Source organism: Ruditapes philippinarum, unplaced genomic scaffold (assembly GCF_026571515.1).
Source record: "Ruditapes philippinarum isolate M1 unplaced genomic scaffold, ASM2657151v2 ctg762_1_1_1_1, whole genome shotgun sequence".
Lineage (NCBI taxonomy): Eukaryota > Metazoa > Mollusca > Bivalvia > Venerida > Veneridae > Ruditapes > Ruditapes philippinarum.
Genome location: NW_026856516.1, coordinates 390,028 through 410,763, shown reverse-complemented (window position 1 = coordinate 410,763; position 20,736 = coordinate 390,028). Strand labels below are relative to the sequence as shown.

Below are 20,736 nucleotides of genomic sequence, written 5' to 3'. Positions count from 1 at the left end.
ATTGTGTATCAAAAAGAATAACTTATGTTTATGGTGTAACTTGAAACACATAAAATGATTTTTTAAGAATACGAAATATATCTCACATCAAAGTAAAATTATACACCCTTTCACTTGCACTACCTACAATAATGTCATAACATATACAGCATTGCACATTTTCAAATTAATTAATGAGATATAAATCTTTATACTTACTCAAAGGAAAGACATAACCTCTAAATACATTAAGTTAATTTACTCAAACTAAGGACACGGGAAATCGTATGTAAGTGTTTATAAATAGTTTGTCATTACTAGTAACACACGCATGCACACAACAACAACAGTCTAAGGTTTCAAGATTTATTTGTTATATTTGCACTTACTGAATTTTGAAATCTAAAAATAAGAATTAATGATGTTGCTATTGCAGTGGTTTATGCATCACCATAAAACAATCACGTGTTGAAATAGAACAATCAAATTATAAATATATGTTTCTCTCTGCGCTGGAAACACGTCAAGCACATTTTAAACCCGAAAGAAAATATGCAATATGGATTTGTCAGTTTTCGTTTGGAGTCTTTGCAACTATATTCAAGCATCAAAATGACATTTATTGTAATCGTTAATATATCATTTATAAAGATTTCTAAATATAAAGTACAAGTATTTTTCCCTTAATTAATAAGTTCATTGGGCATTGATAAATTTGGCCAACACAAGCACAGAATCTGCAAACTCCGATAATTAAATGTATGATTATATGTTATTTTAAAGATGATTATCTTACTTCTGTTTAGTAATGGAATTTACTTTTAATTTATTATACGTAAATATTATGTGATACATTTGAAATTGAATTGAATTGATTTTGAATTAATTACTATTAATGTGATTTATTTTAAATCATAATGAATTAATATTACACTTTATTGCTTTTCAAATTTAAATGGTCTTTCCAGAAATCTGCCAAATCTCCATGGCACGTGGGGTTTCTTGTCCTTTTCAGCGTTTCTTTCATAAAGGCCTTCAGTGTCCCTTGACTTTTTACCAAACCGAAACAGTGAACTTCTTTTGTCTGAAAGAGGTAAGGCTTCAGCCCTGGGATCTTCGTTAAAAGCATAGAAATCGGATGGGTTATACTCGTTTATATCAAAATCCTCTACATCGTACGGCACGTTGCGCTTTCCAAATCGTAAAATGCTTCCACGTTTGCCAAAACGAAACAAAGATCGGCGTTTTCCAAAACGAAACAACGACCTTCTTTTGTCCATTCTTTCAATGTCGTCTGCGTCTGCAGGAAGAAAGTCGTACAATGTGTTTATTCCGCGTAAACGTGAATCTAAATCTGAAGGAGTATCAATAGGTCCATCTGGAATAGAAATCGAGCAAGACTTTTTATAAAAATGCAATTGTAAGCATCATCGTTATACGCATTATCGTTATACTTAATAGATATGTTATGCCCATTTATAAGTTATTTTACGACGTATAAATCATCAGTACATGAGATATATGTCTTATTGTTCTGTTCGAAGCTTTGGTTTCGTTTTGGATGATATAGTAAAGCATCACGCCACTTAGTGCTAGTTTTGGCTAGTGTAATGGACAAAGGCTATAGAATGCGTCGACAAATTAATAGCACAAATGTGATTCTTCAGCAAGTATAGAACAAAACCTCATTTTGAAGAGATATTAAAAAACTTTTCACTCGCGCTTTATGCTTATAAATTATTTTCAAACACCCACTTCTTAGTAAAATAAATATTTTTCATTTTAAAAACCATTATACATTGTACACAAGTATGACCAATGTATTGAATAATAATCACGCAAATCACGCGAACAGTGTCTTAATGTCATGGAATACAAATGAGCATTATTTAACACCAACAATGGTTATTTATTTTAAAAACATGTGTTGCCATCATCACATCTAGATTATACATATTAAGTGAACAGGATTTGCAAGTTCTTTTTCAAATGTGATACAATCACACAATATTTCTAGTATTTTAATCTCGTTTATTTTGATATTCACTTAGTATTTAATTAATAATAAGTGGTGATAAAAACATGTGATATTTATGTTGTCTTAGTTTTTAAAGTCATACTGGCCTTACTATCTCGGTGACTTTGAAACACCTGCAATTTATTTACTCATTGCCTTGTATAGTGTGTTTATATTAATGAATATTGCAACAGTACAATATCTATTAATTTGAAAATCATACACATTTCCATTCATTGTTTACAAACTTCAACAGACATTGTGTTGTTTAAGATTTATAAATAGAGTATTCATAATAATGATAATATATATTTAAAATAACTGATTACAATATGGGGGGTAGTAGTTTCGACAAACATATACAATTGCTTATTACCGTTTAGTTAATTAAAAGTGTGCCACAAAAGATACATTTTTTACTATAATGTTTATGCTCGAAATAAATGAATGCACAAAGGATAATTATATGTAAAATGTATTTAATAAATATCATGGCGATGATATGATGGTTTACTTGTAATGAAAGGTTACAAATCTTCCAATGTCCCACTGTTCTTCCTTAGAACACTGTCTGTTAAAACTATTTATTAAAATATATTTTCCATAATTGCATATCAAAAAACTCCATCTGTTTGATACTTACCTGATTCTACTGTCTCGGAGCTTGTAAATGAGATCTTGAAAACTATTAAAGTTAGCACACAGAGAGCGTATATTCGTCCGTCCATCATTTTCCTGAAATGAGAAATCAAAAGAAATTTCAAAATCCTATATATGTGTGTGTGTTTGTTTGTTTGTTTATTGTTGTTTTTTTCCAGTTATTGGCACTTTGACACAATAATGACGGGTCATTGTGCACCGAACAGTATCATTATTCAATTATGGTGAATAAGCCTTAACAGAGTAACCAGGCTTATAAAATCAGTTACTTAAGTTTTAGAATACAAAGTCATCAATCAAAGTTTGATTACTAGCAAGTAACTATGTTGAGTGCATAACTGCTTTGATTCGGCAATATTTCATTTTTTTAGGAAGACTCTCAACGGAGCACCGCCTGTAACCTTTCATATGTTATTTTCACTCGACAATTAGCTATAAGTCATATAATACAATTAACTAAACCATTTAATATAATTGTTATTCCTTGATAGGATTGTACATCCGGTGCGTCTGATGTACGGACAGTTCAAAGTAAATAATCATTAAGAATGGGCTATTAATTTGATACATTACACTCGTACAAATGCCCATGGACAGTCTAATATTGCCATCATCGAGGCTATATTGGGAATAGTTGGACTTGCAAATGATTTATTTCCTTGTTAATTTTTATAATATTATGTCCTTGTATATTGTCTGCATAGGACATTTTTTTGTCAAAATTGACTTAACAGCCTTAAAACCGTTCGTCTTTGTTTTTCTTAATCTTCTGAAATCAATTTGTTTCAAAGATTTAGTGAACACCTGTTCAGTTTCTGCGTTGCACCGGCATGAATATATTTTGTCCCGGTGTCTATGCAAATAACACTTAAAAATAAAAAGCATTCTTTTTTTATAGTAATATATTCATGTTTTTTTTTTTTTTTATTGGATATGTATAATATCACATTTGTATAGGTTCATTTTCTTTTTTTAATTCTTTAAAAGAATAAAGATAATATTTTCGGCTTACGCTCGAATAATATAATTTCATTCAACCCCTTGAATACATTAAGTATAAAACATAGACCTTATTTATAAAATCAACACTATTTGTTACGGATCTTTAACTCTGACGTATCTCGATTAACCAGAAGCAAAATTAAGACAATAAATCAATTACGAATTTTCTGATAGCGACAATATATTTTGGAGTAAATGTCAAATATATTTTGAAACTTATTGAAAGTGTTACAATGAAATGATGTCACAGCCTACACTCGCTATAGAAAGTTTATGAATAAATAATTGAATGTTTGCAGGCGATAAGTGTTGTGCGTACTGAAATTACATACCTCTAATAGCGTGTATATTTAAAATTGTTATAAATTGAGACCTATCAATCAATTTATAACAATGCACTCTTGGCCAATATTGCTTTTTTGCATTGAATACTGTTGTACCACATCCGGTATCTACTGAAATATCATCATAGCATAACCATTATAATGAACACTTTCAATTAATCTTCTCTTGTAAATTCAAACGTCATCTCCCGACGGAATGATAGGTTAATTATCGTAAATCGTTGATCATGAAGTATTCCATTAACGATGCAAATAGAACGTTAAACAATTACTGTTTTTTATCGTGAAACCGTAAAAAAGAAATGACATTATAAATATACTAGGCAATGTAGAGATTTTAATCTTTATCTTTCACGGTTTTGTAAGTACTAGTTTTAACTTAAGGTAAGTATAACACCACAAATCATAAACAAAAATCTTCTCATACAATAATTGTTTATATTAAAACCATGAACTCAAATGGACCTTTTTCATATTTTTTCTTCAATTTCTGTCTGTTATGCATTTTTTAAATTATTAATCAGTAACAAATGAAGTATGAGACACTTTTTCTCTTAGTGTATTCTGTAAATTCTGTATGTTTAAATCAAGTATTTCATAGCATTATTTCTATCGCAAACTTTATTATTTTGAAATTATGCCTGTGATATAAGATTTTGAATGAAATTCGTTTGTGCAGGGTTCAGTATTTGAAAAAATAAAACAAGTAAGAGAGTAGAGTTTCTTCTCCGAATACTGTAACATTTTAAATGACTTCATTTCTAACCCAATAATTTTACCAATTTTACTAATATGTTTACAATTAATGGTGTTTTTTGACTTAAAGAAAACCTACCCATGTTCGATATTTCATAGTTTAGAAGAAGTAATTTTGTTTTTATTTGTATTTGTTTTATTCTCTAACTAAGAAAGGTTTCATTTTTTCTTAGCAATGTACTATGTTAATTATTATCAAGTTCTTTTTTGTACCGGAACGATACATTTTCTTATATAAAAAATGTAATGTTCCCCTTTGTATTCAACAAAATGCTTTGATGAAAATAAAAAGTAAGTTCTGTTCTGTTTCATCAATTGTCTCTTCAGAAATTCCCATAATGCTATGCTTCAATGAGTTTTATATCATTGCGCACTGAATATTTGCTTGTTTCTAGGAAACTTGACACGTTCGAGGATGTTTCATGTTGCAAAATATGCATGTAATAGACACTCCACTCGGAACAGTAAATTTGAATTATATACTTGTTCTACTTTAAAATGTGAAATGTCTGTGTTGTCAATGCGAAAGGGTTCTTTTTATTTAAATTGTAATAGCAAGCATCCAACAGGTAAGCCTGCATGATGTAAAAGCTCACCTGTTTTGTCTGATTTTTTTTTTTAAAACTGGTTGTATATTAATTGTCCACGGCATTGAAAATGTCTAAATAATTATGTACATGTATATATATTATTCAATTTTTAGAAAAATATACTTATTTCAATTACATTTCTTTCTTGTCTTGTTTTGATATCATTTTCATTTTGATTTATGTAAATAGTACATTGTAAAACGTTGTTTACATAGTGGAGCAATGTTATGATTAAGATATTTTACACGAGATCCAGGTCAAACATTATATAAATTTACTTCCCTTTACCTGCAACTACCGTTCCACATGTTGCTGCTAGCTAGGCAGGCTAAGAAATATCATTTAAACTAATTTCTTCTTTGCTATTTGTCGATCACATAAGAAAGGTAAAAAAAAACTTATTCATGATCAATTTTTCATTGTCAATCACTGTGTTTATTTAATATAATCCTAAATTTAAACAAGTGTAAGGCCATATTGCAACACATGTGACCTCCTCCATCCTCCTTGTAATGGTTCAATAGTGTTTGAAAATAAATATCATACTCTTACCAGTATTCAAGCCCGTGCTATGGAATACTAGATATGGGAGTAAAGATCAAGAACCAAAACGAACACACACCCGTTGTATTGTATTCAGCTTTACAGAGTTCAAAGAGATACAAGTGCGTGGGAGAGGGCTTCATACATATGGTATGGCGCTAGTTAACTAATGAATTCCAACCGCAACGTTTCCTACTTTTATTGTTTAATACGGATGCTCTGCTATACGATTGAATGAAGATAACCTTCTGAACAAAGGAGATCCGACGAGAACATACTTAGGATAGTGATTATAAACTACTTACGTATCCGATTTGGCAATTATTTTCAAAATTACTTCAAGTAATGAATCACTTAAATTTTAACTAACAATTGTTCAACCTTGCTCAAGAGATTTTGTCGATTACATTGACCGTTTAATATGATTCACCAATCGTGCACATAAGTAATTAGTTATCAATCTTTTTTACGAAAATATATCTTGGCAAACAAATGATCGACTCTTATTTAGTAGGTTAATTTATCCATATTGAGTAAAGTATGTGAATATTGTCAGCTTTATCCGTACTTTCACTGTAAAAGTTTTTTTACTGCTATGAAACATATTTTCCGTTTGTTCACAGGTATTTTGCCGGATTACTTTCTTCAAAGCTCAGACACTACACACAATTAGATTGAAAGTCTTTTAAATTGTAAGGTAATAAAGAGAAAAGTTATGAAGACGGGATTTTCTTCATCTCTTGGTATGTAAATAATCATATTTATATTCATTTTCGTTCCGCTCGATGCAAATAAAACCGTGTTTATACAAATCTTGATAATTATATGTATTTGTGGACTTTTATTGTACCATTATCTATATAGAGTTACTATTGCCTTAGTTGTGTGTATTTGGGGAGGGGGCATGACATGCAATGTTAATTTATTTGAAGCTTATAATTTAAGTACAGAGAGTGGTGCACTTTAAAGAGGAAAATTATAAATAAGTTACGTTTATTGAAATCCTTTTAAATACTTTATACAGCTCTGGCTTGGGAAATGAACAATGAAAATACGTTATATGTAGTACTGTATAGTTTATATTCATAGTTCAAAGTTGCTACTCAAGCGTGATTAATTAGAAAACTTGAGGTTCTCAGTTTTTCCAAGAATAACTTTGCTTTACATTTATGAGTTTATGTTTCATTAAACTTTTATAGAACAGTACATGTCATTACATAATTGATCAATAGATCAAATGTCTTATATTACTTAACCGAGAATTTTTTTCCCAAACAAAGACACAGCTCAGATAGTATATATCATTCAGACTTTGCTAAGCTTATTATAAACAGTGTGCTCGACTTATTTTGATCCATAATTACTGGATCAAAATTATTGCGTCAATTTGACATTACTGTAACAAGCTTATTTTATTTTGAGGTTTTCTAAAGAATTCCAAATGAGTTCCTCAAAAAATGCAACTTTGTTATCGCAATCGTATTGCCCTGAGGTAATCTACTTCTTATTCGGACGAATGATCTTGCAACGTTTGATTGAATCAAGGTTCGTTTGTCACCTATGCTTTTTGCTATCCACTAATAAAATGCAAATGAGTTTTTGAGCGATGTTGCTTTAATGACATTTGATTAGAAAAGTTTTTTAATCAGAGGGAAGGAAGCAAAACGAAATTGTTATAGTAGCATATTAAAACCTGTTTTCAAGACACATAAATCAAATTACAATTTTTCTAGTCAAAGGTTCAAATCAAGAATTCGGTCTCTATGACAGATATTTTTTAAAACATAATACGCATTTAGTTAACCTCTGACAGCAATGGAAATTAGACTAATCTAAATTAGGAACACATGAAATAAAAATGTTTTCCCATGAAGACTCAATAAATCTTTTGTAATAATAATTTACATAGTCTAACAATAACATAGGTAGGTAATTTCACAGCTTGCAGTCTAATCTTGGTCGCCCGTGCTGAGAATATTAATAATTCCTTCAAAAATATCATGAGTTATGAAGCTAATAACAATTTCCATGATGCCGTTTGGCGACGTGTATGGCCCTTTCCAGACGTAATTTCATCCGTAAGAAATAGAAAATAGCAACAAAAATTAGGATTAGTTGCAATAACATTAGGCTAGAATAGACGGAATAATTATTACATGTACATGAAAGTAACTTGTGTAATGAGGTCCGAAAAAGTGTGAGTATCTAAGTTAATGCTTGCGGATGTATATCAGAAAGAACAGTATGAGACAATAACATTTCTTTGTTCCAAAAGAAAAGAAAAGTGTAAAAAGCGAAAATAAAGAGAATCGGTAACTTTTGAGAAGTCATTTTTACATGAGACAGCAACAAAATGCAAAAGAAATTTTAGACAATATTTTCCCTTTTAATAAAAGAAGAAACCTTTAGCAAGAGATCTTGTAAAAAATATGAAAGGAAGTTTGTCGCTTAATGCATCTAAATATCAATGTTTTTGTCATTATGTAATGTCATTTGGTCTTTTGTTTAGTGTTTACTTAAATTTCATATTTCCAGTTTAAGTAGAGGCTCACTCATTTCTACTTTGATTATCACAGTAATATTTATCCTAGGAGACCAAACATGCATATGATTAAGTATAAACTTTGACTTTAAACAACTAAATATCTATAATTGCAAATATTATTGTTTGAATTTTAAAAATGAATACTTCCAAAATGCTTGAATGAAAGAAATATGGACGTAAATTGCCGTAAAAGCGATTTGTGCACACACAAAAATAAAACTTTATTTAAAATGTCAAATAATATTTGTACCACATCATTTTATTCTGTTTGCGTACAATTTTCACGTGTGTTAAATAACAGAGACTTTTTAAGTTACAACACTTAAAATAATCTATCATACAATTATGGAATCAATATAATGTTATTGATTATATTCTTATAATCTAGCTTTATACCCTTTAAATTACAATTGTAATTGCACAATATACTTAATGAATGAAAGATCTTTCAAAAATGATAAAAGCCATATAAAAATCATTAAAGTGATGTTATGTACATCCAAGTGTAAATGCAGGGTGCAAAGGTAAAAGTCAAATAATTTTACATTTTGTCATTATTGTGTTCAATTTTATATTTTATTTTTCTTTGCAAAAATAATCAATAATTTGCTTGACCCACGGACATTGCTATAAATATTGTTTGGGATGTATTGGTAACGTTCGATGATTAAAAAGAATGTGCCAGTCTTTTTATAATTATCAAGGTAGTGTAAATATATTACCCTTTATAGTTTTCATTAGCAAACATTGGTTAATCACTAACTTAGCACAACTTGACAGCGAAAAGTAAATGAATATAATGCCACTTTTAAGTTACAAAAAGTTAGATACACATTAGATAAAATAATAGTTGTGTAGATAAATCTTAAAATAGTGAGGTGTTTTCCTCTATGATAAGATATGGCTTTTAACATAATATTTCGCTTCACAAACTGAATTTTCTTATATATCAAAATTCCATGTGTGAACATCAAACTTGTGGATTGTTAATGACATTTAAGATTCACTATGTCGTAATCACTGTACATTTATGCCATTTTGTTATTATTAAAAGCTTCCGAGAAAATAATAAAAGACAAACAAAGCAAGTGAACAATCGGCTCTGGAAAGATATATTTGAAATTCTTTGAAATGCAATGTTTAAGTTATAGATTATATATCATAGTTATATATCATAACTTTATCGTTGATTTAACATAGCAATGTTTGGACTTACATGTTCATCGGCATTATTTATTCCATTTATGATATCAATATGATATATATAAAAAGCCTAGAAATAATATGCCGTTACTTTATTTTTATACGTGAACATTGGCAGAAATCCGATCTATTTAGTATATTTAAACATTTTTAAATATATGTATTTTGAAAAGCACAATTTAAGATAATTTTATTCATAAAACCATGATTCGATTAATGCTTATCTATAATTTCAAACAAATCAGTATCATTACCAAACAGAAAGTTGAGGGGACTTTTTGCCAAGATAAATAAATGTATGACGTAGGCTTGGAGTAATAAATAGTAAAGGAGCTCGTCATTATTCTACGAAATATGACAATTAGGCGTGCATTACAGCCTTTATTTCACAGTAAAGATGTATATTCTGGGAAGCACCATTCGTCATGCAATTCTTAATTATGTCGTCTGATAAATCGGTAAATCGGAAATTTGTCAAGCAACGCCTTGGTCCCATATATCATATAGGATATATTCCATCTTATTATCCATAATTTGCAGGAATTATGAGTAAATATCGAGAGGATTGTTGGAAATTTATGACTCTTAGACGTCATCCTCATATTTATCTCGTGCATCAAAAACATCATTGTTATTAAAGAAAAGACATAATTATATCCGCAATTTTACACCATTAGATTCATATTTCTCAAAAAAGTGTAAAATATTCCGAAAATGTCTAATTTACGAGTAATTTTGGAAAAGTTGATGGTCTTATCAGTTGAAATGATGTGATAAATTGATAATTAAGAAACTTGATATTGCGCTTTCCATTTGTCAAGAAGTATTTAAGTCTAAAGCACACTTAATAAAGCAAAAAAAATATTGAGAAATCATAGAAAAATCTTGAATGATTACTTTATTAATGACTCAATTCAGACTAGTATTTTAATTTGCTTTTCCAAAATTATATTTATTTTAATTAATGATATCTAAATAAGGCTAAAACTCTTATTTAATTGACAGAAGTTTCCCTAATATACCTTGCATAAATGCTTAGGAATCTTGCAATACTAAAATGGAAAGGACAATATATTTTTGACAAATCGATGCAAAGTTAGAGGGAGGAAATTGAAATATCTGTTACGTATTATAATTAAGATAAATTCGGATTCCATGTGTCAGACACTGCTTTCGTGTGGTGTTTGAAATATAATGGTAATGCAGTTGAATGATTATTAAAATATAAAAAAGACATTAAAATATATTATAATTATGACTTAAGAAAGGAATTTTCACAAAGTAAACATACTTTTATTTCCGAGTTGGTCACTTTCGGGTATTCCATCTTTTTTTAATTTTATTATCACTATTTTTATACGTACCAAATATCCTATGCCCCTCCGCAAATAGAATGGTCAAAATTACAATGTTTTGTAGAATAAAAGTATGTCATTAGTTCTTTTTCATTCATACTACACGTAAACTAAGTTTTTGTTAATATGAAATAATTTTTGTCAGGGGAGAATGTAATGGTTATGAAATATCGTAATAAGCCTATCCTATCATAACATAAAAGATCTACAATTCATGATAATAAAGTATAAAACTATTCAATTATACACGTATATTATCCATACATTTCATGATAATACAATAGTTAAATTTTACAGTTCGTTTTTGAACATTATATTAACTATACAGTTCATGATTATACAGAATATTAGATATAAAATTAGTGGTTGTAAAGTTAATTAATTATACAGTTCATGATCATACCAGTAGATTAACAAATACAGGTTAAGATTATTACAGTATTTTGAATATACATTCAATGATTATACAATCAATATAAAAATTGTACAGTTCTTCTGTATATCAAATATACTATTAAGTTCATGAATATACAGTATATATATTATACATTTCATAATAATTATACAGAATATTAACTATACAATTAATTATTATACAGTATATTAACTATTTGTTTCATTAGTTTAAATGATCGATACATTGTTATTAACCTAATCGGATTGTATCTTTTTCGATATTAGTCTTAAGCCAAATGCAATTCTTTACCAGTTTCAAATCTTAAACATATATTTCATATATTTTGTATCAGACTTAGATTAGATGAACTAAATCATGTCTTTATTACATACTATAATAGACTTATACGTGAGAAACTTGTAATTCCTGCAGACAATGCATGTCATTAGAGAATAAAAAGAAGAAATATATTTCATTTCCAAGCATTTATGTTTTCTATATTACCTTCCTAATAACCCTGTCTGAATGCATGATTTATTTATATTTACCGTGTTTACAAATATAAGTTAATGGGAATAGCTTTTAGGCATTACGCTCATTTAGTGATAAAACAATAAATACCTCGCAATACGCGTGTGACTACAACTTTCATCACACTATTTGTATGCGGTACTTCATGAAAGATATAATCATTTAACATGCACTTAATAAGTGAATTGGTCTATAGTGGAAGTTGCGTTACTTAGTATCACATAATACACCAAACCACGACAAAATTATGGATGTTGTTTGCAAATGTGAGACGCCTTAAATGTTTCTATCTATCTATATATCTATACAGTATAGGAGATATTTAATAATTCTAGAATAAAATATTATTATTCATTTCTAAATTACATTAAAAATTATCTAAAATTTTCAAGGATAACATTTCGTGAGAATATCAAAATCATGATGAATTTCTATTGTTTTGATAAATATTTGAAATACGTATTTTAAAAAGTGTCCAACGTAGACCAATTCACTTTTAAGACAGATAACAAATGTTGTAAACACATTTAGAACCCTTTTGTCAACGAAAAATCGCTGCAATATGTTTCAACAAATAAAGTTTATAAAATCAATAATACATTATTTTTTTAAAACAAAATAAACTTTCACCTAAATTCTTACTCGATTTGCCTCCCGGAGGAGGAAAGATGAAAAGTTAAGAGAAATTTAATTGATTAAATGCAAAAACTTCAACTCGAATACCTATTGATTATTTCTGAAGATTATTAAAGAAACAATATTGTAACTTCAGCAATCGTAGACAAATTTGGCATCCAATCAGAAAATGACCAAATATGCAAGATCACCATTCAGTGAAAGTAATTACAGATTTTGAAAGAAGTTATTGTCACCAGAAAATTGAAATTCATCTAAGAAATAGGACTTATAATTAAGCCCTTTGTGTTTAAACTGAATCCATACATTTAATCTTTCGGACGTGATGTTTCATTTCTGACTTTTTCATAAAGTTTCTTTTGTATGCCGAAACATTATTGAAAGAGATAAAGGAAAATCTGAACCAGAGAGTCCACAAGGGATTGCCAACCTGTCATTAACATCTAACGACCATACCGTGCCATTTTTCTTCTCAACATATTACTTTATCGTATTTTTCTGTTAAATAATGTTTAAAATGTTCGAAGGTCTGAAGGGAAAAACAAACAAACTAAGTTTATCATATTCAATAATCATATGATAAAACTTGAAAAATCATATTTGTTACTTCTTTATATGGATTGGTATTGATCCTTATGTTCAGTGATAAAGGCGTCGGCCAAGAAGTCTAAACACTGCTGGCTGCGCGGGATCGAGCGCCGCAAAGGGGCAAGCTTTTGTTTCGTTGCGTAAATAACATAGTACTGGTTAGTTCCAGGAACGGGTTCGAACGTGTGTTTATAAGCTAATAACTAAGTCTTGTTACACAATCGAACTGAAATAAGCCATACCTTAACATTTCTTTTACAAAGGAATTCTCAATGCAAATCTAAGTCAATAATTTTCCTAAAACGCCCATAAAGTTGCAAATAATGCCCTTTCTTATATTTAATAAATATTTTGTGTGGCCTGTTATAGTTTCAAAAAGTTTCTCATTGGTCATTTACCTGAAACATCTTTTGTCTTTGTTGCTTTATTGCAATAAGTACAGTTACAGTTCTTTAATATTTTCTATGAACTTTGTTAACATTTTACTACTAGTTTTATTACCGATAATTTTATATACTTCGATTCTTTCGACATATAATAAGTATTAAGCATTAACAACATTTCTAATATATTATAAAATACATGTTAATTCTTTCCAAAGAAGAAAATGATATTGTTTCTGATGCATATTGTGCCTTTAATTAATATTTCCTTCAATGCAGGAAAACCAAAACCATCCTCGATTTATGAAAGACCAAGGCTGACTGCATATGGTTTCAAATTATCTTTTATTAATTGTTGAGAATCATATACTTCCATGAAACATCGGTTGAAAACCATACAGACAAAGATAAAGTTACATAATATTTAAAGAGATACTTAAGCGAAAAAAATATGCTGAGATAAGGAGTGTTTCCGGTAACTTTGTTATTCTTATTTCAAATCAGAATTGTTGAAATGTAGCAGTTTGTTTAAGCAAGTACATATATAGAGGATATTGAATGAGTATAGTTAAATACTAAATTTATTGAACAAGTTAAATAAAATAATATCGTTTTATTAAACGAGTTCAATAAATTTAGTATTGAATTTACACGAATATACATGTAATATTCTATTTATCACATAATCATATAAAATAAGAACAGTATGCTGTTAAAATGAGTAGTTTTTCAATGAGCGCCTATAGTGTAACGCTAACATTAGCGCGCTTTAACAAAGAACAAATGACGTCACGTCAAAGTGTTATTACACTAGTGTAATATTGTTTTATATTAAATGGCTTTATAAGACTCCTTCGCCGCGGATTATGTGATAAATGTTCATCTTGATGCTTTTAAGCTGAAAAACAGGATTTTTTTTTCAAAAAAAGAAAGGTGTATACAAAATTTACATTTAGGTTCGTTTCATATTAACCAGATTCTTTGTTGTTGTTGTTTTATTTTAATTTTTTCATCTATTTTCATATCATATGGATGTCTTTATTTAAAGATTAAGTACAGATGTGAAATCTAAAATATGTCACACTAGTATTGAACACATAAAACAACTGACACTTAAAAGAAATGTATGATGGTCATATTAGCGGCAACCCTGTAATATAATTTGGTACTCAAATGTATTTTGTTAATCAACAATAAGTTATGTTTGTGTTTGATATATTGTATTAACTCAGTACTACATCATAAGATTCTAATTTCGAAATTTTTGACATAGTTCTTACCATACTTTGTAATTAATGTTTTAAATGAGATTAGTTTTATTTGATAAAGCAATACTTTTCCTCATATTTTTACGGAATAAAAGCTGATTTAAAATTGACTTTATGTAGATTTGTATTGTAGTAGCAATAGCTTCTTGTTTATAGTTCGTGGTAAAGTCAACATAGCCTCATTTTATAGTTTATATTTAAGTTGAATTATAGTACATTATAACCAACATGTCATTTTTACAGTTCTTGTTTACTTTAAATAATATTGTATGCCATAGCGTCGATTTTTTTTTAGCTCGTGTTCACTTTAAATCTCATTGCGTCATTTTTATAATTCATATTTTATTTGAATACTACTGTATAACCAACATGTCATTTTTACAGGTCGTGGTTTCTTTCAATAGTATTGTATAGTCATAGCGTCATTTTCATGGTTCGTGTTTAAGAAAAATAGTATTGTATAGCCATAGCGTCATTTTTTATAGTTTGTGGATTTAAAAAGTATACATAAAATATTTTATTAGAATATGAATATAAGATGTGTCACTTACATTGTATTCCAGTTGTAAAACTCGTAAATCCAGTACCTATTCGTATATATAGATATATCACTTTTGAAAAAACAAAAACTATTAACAAATTTTAAAAAAAAATGTAAACAAAAATTTAGGATCTTATACAACTAGTTGTTGATGTCAATATCATGTTCATTCCGTTGCAATTATGTTATTATACAACCCTTAGTAAGATCATTTCAGAATTCATGTACATCAATCAAACGCAACCATGTCTTGTTTGTCTGTGTAAATGATGATATTAATTTCCTGATGAAAATGTATTCGTTTTTAAAGCATACCTGCGGCACTAGTAAACCAAGTAAACCATTCACTTGAGATTTGAGATCAATTTATCATTTCAAAGGTTTCTAATGATACTGCAGATTTCAGATTGTGCAGTGTATTAGACAATTTTATGAACAATAATAGGTAGTTTATTTGGTATTAAAATACAAGTACAAATTTTAAAAGATAATAATTGTTACACTCGATAGATTTCGACATCAAAGCATGGATTCTTTTCACCACTAATTGCGTTTTAATGAACAAGCTCTTGGTAGACTTTATCACTTAACATAGACACAATGCAGACTAAACATTTTCCATAAATCGCCGTTTGATTTAAGATCTTATGCAAATTCAACGTCTTATAAAGGTGTATTTTGAATAAAAAAAAGGGCTGCTTCAAAAGAAAAATTATTTATTTATCAGAAATATAGGAATTTTCAAAAGTCTTTGCTTTGAACATATAACAATAATATTCGCTTTGGTCAAATTAGAAATATTTGTTTACAAACTTAATTGACTAAGCTATGAGAGAGATATATCTTCAGATCAACTTCAATTAAAATTACTTGAAAATGATTTGACATAGATTATTGTAATTATAAAAGTACGTTTCCAATTTGAAAGATATATCAAAACTTCCTTATACACACATTTTAAAGCAGTTTAAAACGACATTACTGTACATATATGAATCATTTTATAAAGTATGTTTTATAAACGTTCATCACTGACCAGATATCTTTATAGAGGCTTCCGAAACTGTTGAGTTATGTTTGATTTTCTTTTTTTTTTCTGATCTTATAATGGTACGAAAATGTACATATATACAAGAAAATATCGTACAGGCAAACGATAAAACACATATATTGGTAATATTTGTATCAATGAAGAAATTTTATGCTCAGAGTTTTCCAAAATCTTTGTCAGAAAACGATTCATGCTTTATCGTTGTCTTACGAAAAGTTATGGCATTGCTTTGTTTTGGCATTAAAAGGAAACAAAACGGTAGAACATAAAACTAGACGACAGCGGTTATTCGCTCTTCTTTGAGACAGATATACGATGATAAGTTAGGCAAAAAAGATGAAATCAAAAGAAGTACGTGTTGTCCACTAATTGAAAAGACTCTTTCATCAACCTCAGCAATAATTGCATCAATAACGATAAGACATTAATGTTGCCGATTATTTGTCCATTCGTATTCATCTCACGAACAAATGTCATCAAAGGAGTATCCGTTAAGCACCACTACGAAATCAATTACTTTCATGAACAAGTGTTGTTTAACATGCTCAAACCAATCAATTTCATGTTTTTTTTCTTAAGTGACTCAATGTTAACAATATTTGATCAGCCAAACGCAGCATGTAGTAGTGTGATTGGGTTTTCTTATTTGTAAAAATAAAGAAAATGTATTTGCAAAATGCAAATTGAGACAAGATGTCTTGGCAATCGATGATTAAATGGTTTGTTTATATATGTTTTATTTATGTTTGTGTGTAAATAAAATACGGCATATTTGCAATACAGTGAAATATCATTTTCCCAAAGTAACATTCAAAACAACATTAATAAACTAACGATTTTTGTCAAACTCGAAATCTGCAGCGTTTTATCATTTTATATTGGAAATTTTTTATTTAAATGAATAAAAAGATACGGAATGCACATGCAATACAATTGTGAAATGATCTACATAAACATGTATAATATATAAGTATTAGTTATATACTTGCAAGTTGCCCCTTGGCAAATATGCGACTAATAAAATCTTAACACTATCATCTTTAATTTGTATAAACGGAATAAATGTAAACAAATACTGTCTTGATTTTTATTTTGCTTATTCTTCAAGTAGTTTAAATAAAATAAACTTATGTAAGCATGAAATTATCACCTGTTTTTAATGTCATTTACTCATAACTCCCTTTGTCAGTACATGTAACAAATTTTATTATTTATTATTCAGTTCGCTTTTGTTCAGGATTTAATTTAAATCGTTTTGTATAAGTGACACAAAAAATGGATACATTCATCAGAAGTGTCACCATTTTGGTTTAATCAGATACAAGCAACGCATTTGAACGATTTTAAAAAGGAATTTATTAATTTATATTTATTTGTCATCTGTTTGAATGAAATATTTCTTTTCGAACTCATATAAACATTTTATATGCAGCAGAACAAACAACAAGTAAATGTGAAAGTAAATGTCATTGTTAAATTGAACTTTCGAGATATTCGTCTATAATTGCATATACGTAGCGTAGAAAATGACCTTTATTCTTGAAGATTATTCTTATACTGTTCCATATCTTTGAAGTTTTAATTCGCAGTCAGTTTATCTTTAACTTTGAAAGTAAAACTATGAATCGAACGAAACGATTCAGTCTGAATAACACATTCTTTGATTGTTGTAGGTCAGTTAGCAGTTGTTAACAGTGAAATTTAATCGCAACATTTTAACGGTATTTAGCATACTACAATCAGCATGTTCTGATGGCAATCAGGACGTTTTAAAAAAATTTACGTCTTATCTGTGATATGCAGGCTTCATAACCTCAGATCTCCTTTCAAAATTCCATCTTATTTAGTTTCGCCCATTGTTTTCACGTTTAGGGCACAAGCATTATTTTACTTGGGGTCCATACGCCACTTTTCATGGAATGACACTTATATGTCACATTGAAGGTTCCATGATAACCGCCGTATGAGCACATCTGCGGATGTTTCTAAATACAAGATTTCACCATTTCGTGTTTCAAGGTTGAATTGTGCTTAAGCCGGTGCTAGGGGTGTGGACAGTACCGTCCATGAACAGGCTGACTCAAACCAAGCCTGCAACATTTTCAATTTTGCCTTGTCTCTATTTTTTAATGATACCATTCAACATATTTGCAAGTTGAAACTATTGTTTACTAACTATTTTCTATTTTAAAAATTGCAACACATGCGGCTACATAAATCACTTTACATTTTAATGCCAAAGGATATTTTGAATATTCACTGGTTCAAATGTTACTGAAGTCAGCTGACTCGCCTTAAATAGAATAGTTTTAAAACAAAAAATTTGTTTGTTAGGTCATGCCTAAACAGATTTCAGTTCTTGAATATATTTCATCTAGTTCTAAATAACAGTATAACTTTGGCAAACTCCAGCTGAAACCCGCCAGGTTAAATGATAATGAATCTTTACTACAACATTTAACAGAGTGTTGCATATGTTTTCCTTACTAACATTTATACTTTATTTTTTCTTTGATATTTTGTTATAAAATCTTTAATTGTATTTAATTGTCATAAAAGGGAATGACTGTTAAATATAAATCATACGATGTATCAAACGGTATACTTTTGTTAGTGTTAAACCTTGTCCTCCGAAAACATTTATTTAATTGCTTTCAAATAGTAAATATTAACGTCCAATTAAAACATTTTTGCATACTAACCAATATCATTTTATTCATAGGCATTCAAATCTTTCAAATGGTTGAACGTATCATAAACCATCAAATCTCTTTGTTGCAGTTTCTTTCATAGTTTCTGCTTTTTGTCCGTGTTAACCTCAATTTACTATATGACCTATCTTTCCCAACACATTGTGCTTTTGCGCATGTTTATAAGAGGGCTTATTTAACTTGGCTGTCAAAAGTAACAAGTTCAATATACTCATAAAATGAACCGCTGTAAAAAATTCTCAGGTTTCTAATATTAAGAAATGTTGGGCAATACTCCATTTTCCATAGTTGTTGGCAACTCCATCAATGAACTGCGAATTTTGTAAATGAATGTGATAAATAAGGTAATTATTCTTTGACACATTTCTCTTTCAAATATTTTTCACTGGCAGTAACAGAAGATGCGAGTTTGATTTCTTTATCTAGTCTGATGATTTATTATCACTTGAAATGTTTTAATTATATAAGGTAGAAAGGGTAAACACGTCTGATTGACAGAAGGATTTCACCTTTGAATGAGAATTATATATGCCAATCATAAGAACTAAGCATTAGGGTATATGCAAATGTCGGTATACATGTACTTGACAACAATAAATTTACTCATAAGTATTTAGCAATTTTAATTGAATCATGCTTAGATTTTGTGATGACTTTAAATTATTTGGGGCTTTTTTGCATTTTTTAAAAGAAATGTGTGTTTTCTGTACAAGATTATATGCTGGTTTGGAACACAAAGTGAATAAGATATCAGCCAAAGAATGTCTATGATTGTAAGTCAAATGTCAACAATTTGAAAGGTTTAATGCAGCCCCTAAGGTCAAATGCCTAAAACATAAATATATAACAGAGACCAGCTACATGTAATGTATTTGAAAGAAGATGATGATTAAGACAAAAACAAGAGAAATTAAATATAAAAAACGGATTGAGCGAGACATAAAAATATATTCTGTCTCTTTATGTCCAGAAAAGAAAATAGTAATAATAATAATTAAGCATTGAAAGAGTCTTGCGCAGTCTGGCAAACTTTATGTTTTTTGCCATCATTGACTGTTTAATTCAGCACAATTTTAAGTTCCATTATAGCACTGCTACATTATATTAACATCAGACAATTTTACTCCTTAAGACAATTCCATAAAAGGTTTGCAATTCAATTAAAATATCAAACCTCCATTTATCACTTACTTTCAATGCATTTTCTCTTCAAGCTTAATGAAAGTACTACACTTACTTAATTGATTTTAATGTGTTTTCGCCATAATAATTTACTTTTTACTAAATTTACCATGCAAGACAAATTAATGCCGTAAACAATAAAAAATACCGAAAGCCTGTAACTTAGAAAAGAAATTGCTTTAACAAGTCGAATATTAAATGTTCTTGACTTATTTTCGCATGAAATATACTGTTTAAGGTATCTTACATTATTCGTAAATAACGTTTCCGGATGAATGTAGTACTAAATCAATTATCAAAATGACATTATGCCCATCCAAGTATTAATGGCAAGTTCATAGGTAAAAGTAAAAATTATTTTACATTTTGCCATACATTTTACTTGTGTTTTATTTTAAATTTTCTTTTGCAAAAATAATCAATAATCATGGTGACCAAAGGAAATTTATATAAA

General features: G+C 28.8%; 1 protein-coding gene across 1 annotated transcript; it reads right to left on the bottom strand.

Moving 5' to 3' along the window:
- Positions 1-429: 429 nt before the first annotated feature.
- LOC132746828 (uncharacterized) lies at positions 430-15,382 on the bottom strand. Its single transcript, XM_060736086.1, has 3 exons — positions 15,349-15,382; positions 2,640-2,731; positions 430-1,357 (listed from the first exon to the last, which is right to left on the bottom strand). Coding segments are annotated over exons 1-3 (537 nt in total). The 5' UTR covers positions 15,351-15,382; the 3' UTR covers positions 430-914.
- Between the last annotated feature and the right edge of the window lie 5,354 nt (positions 15,383-20,736).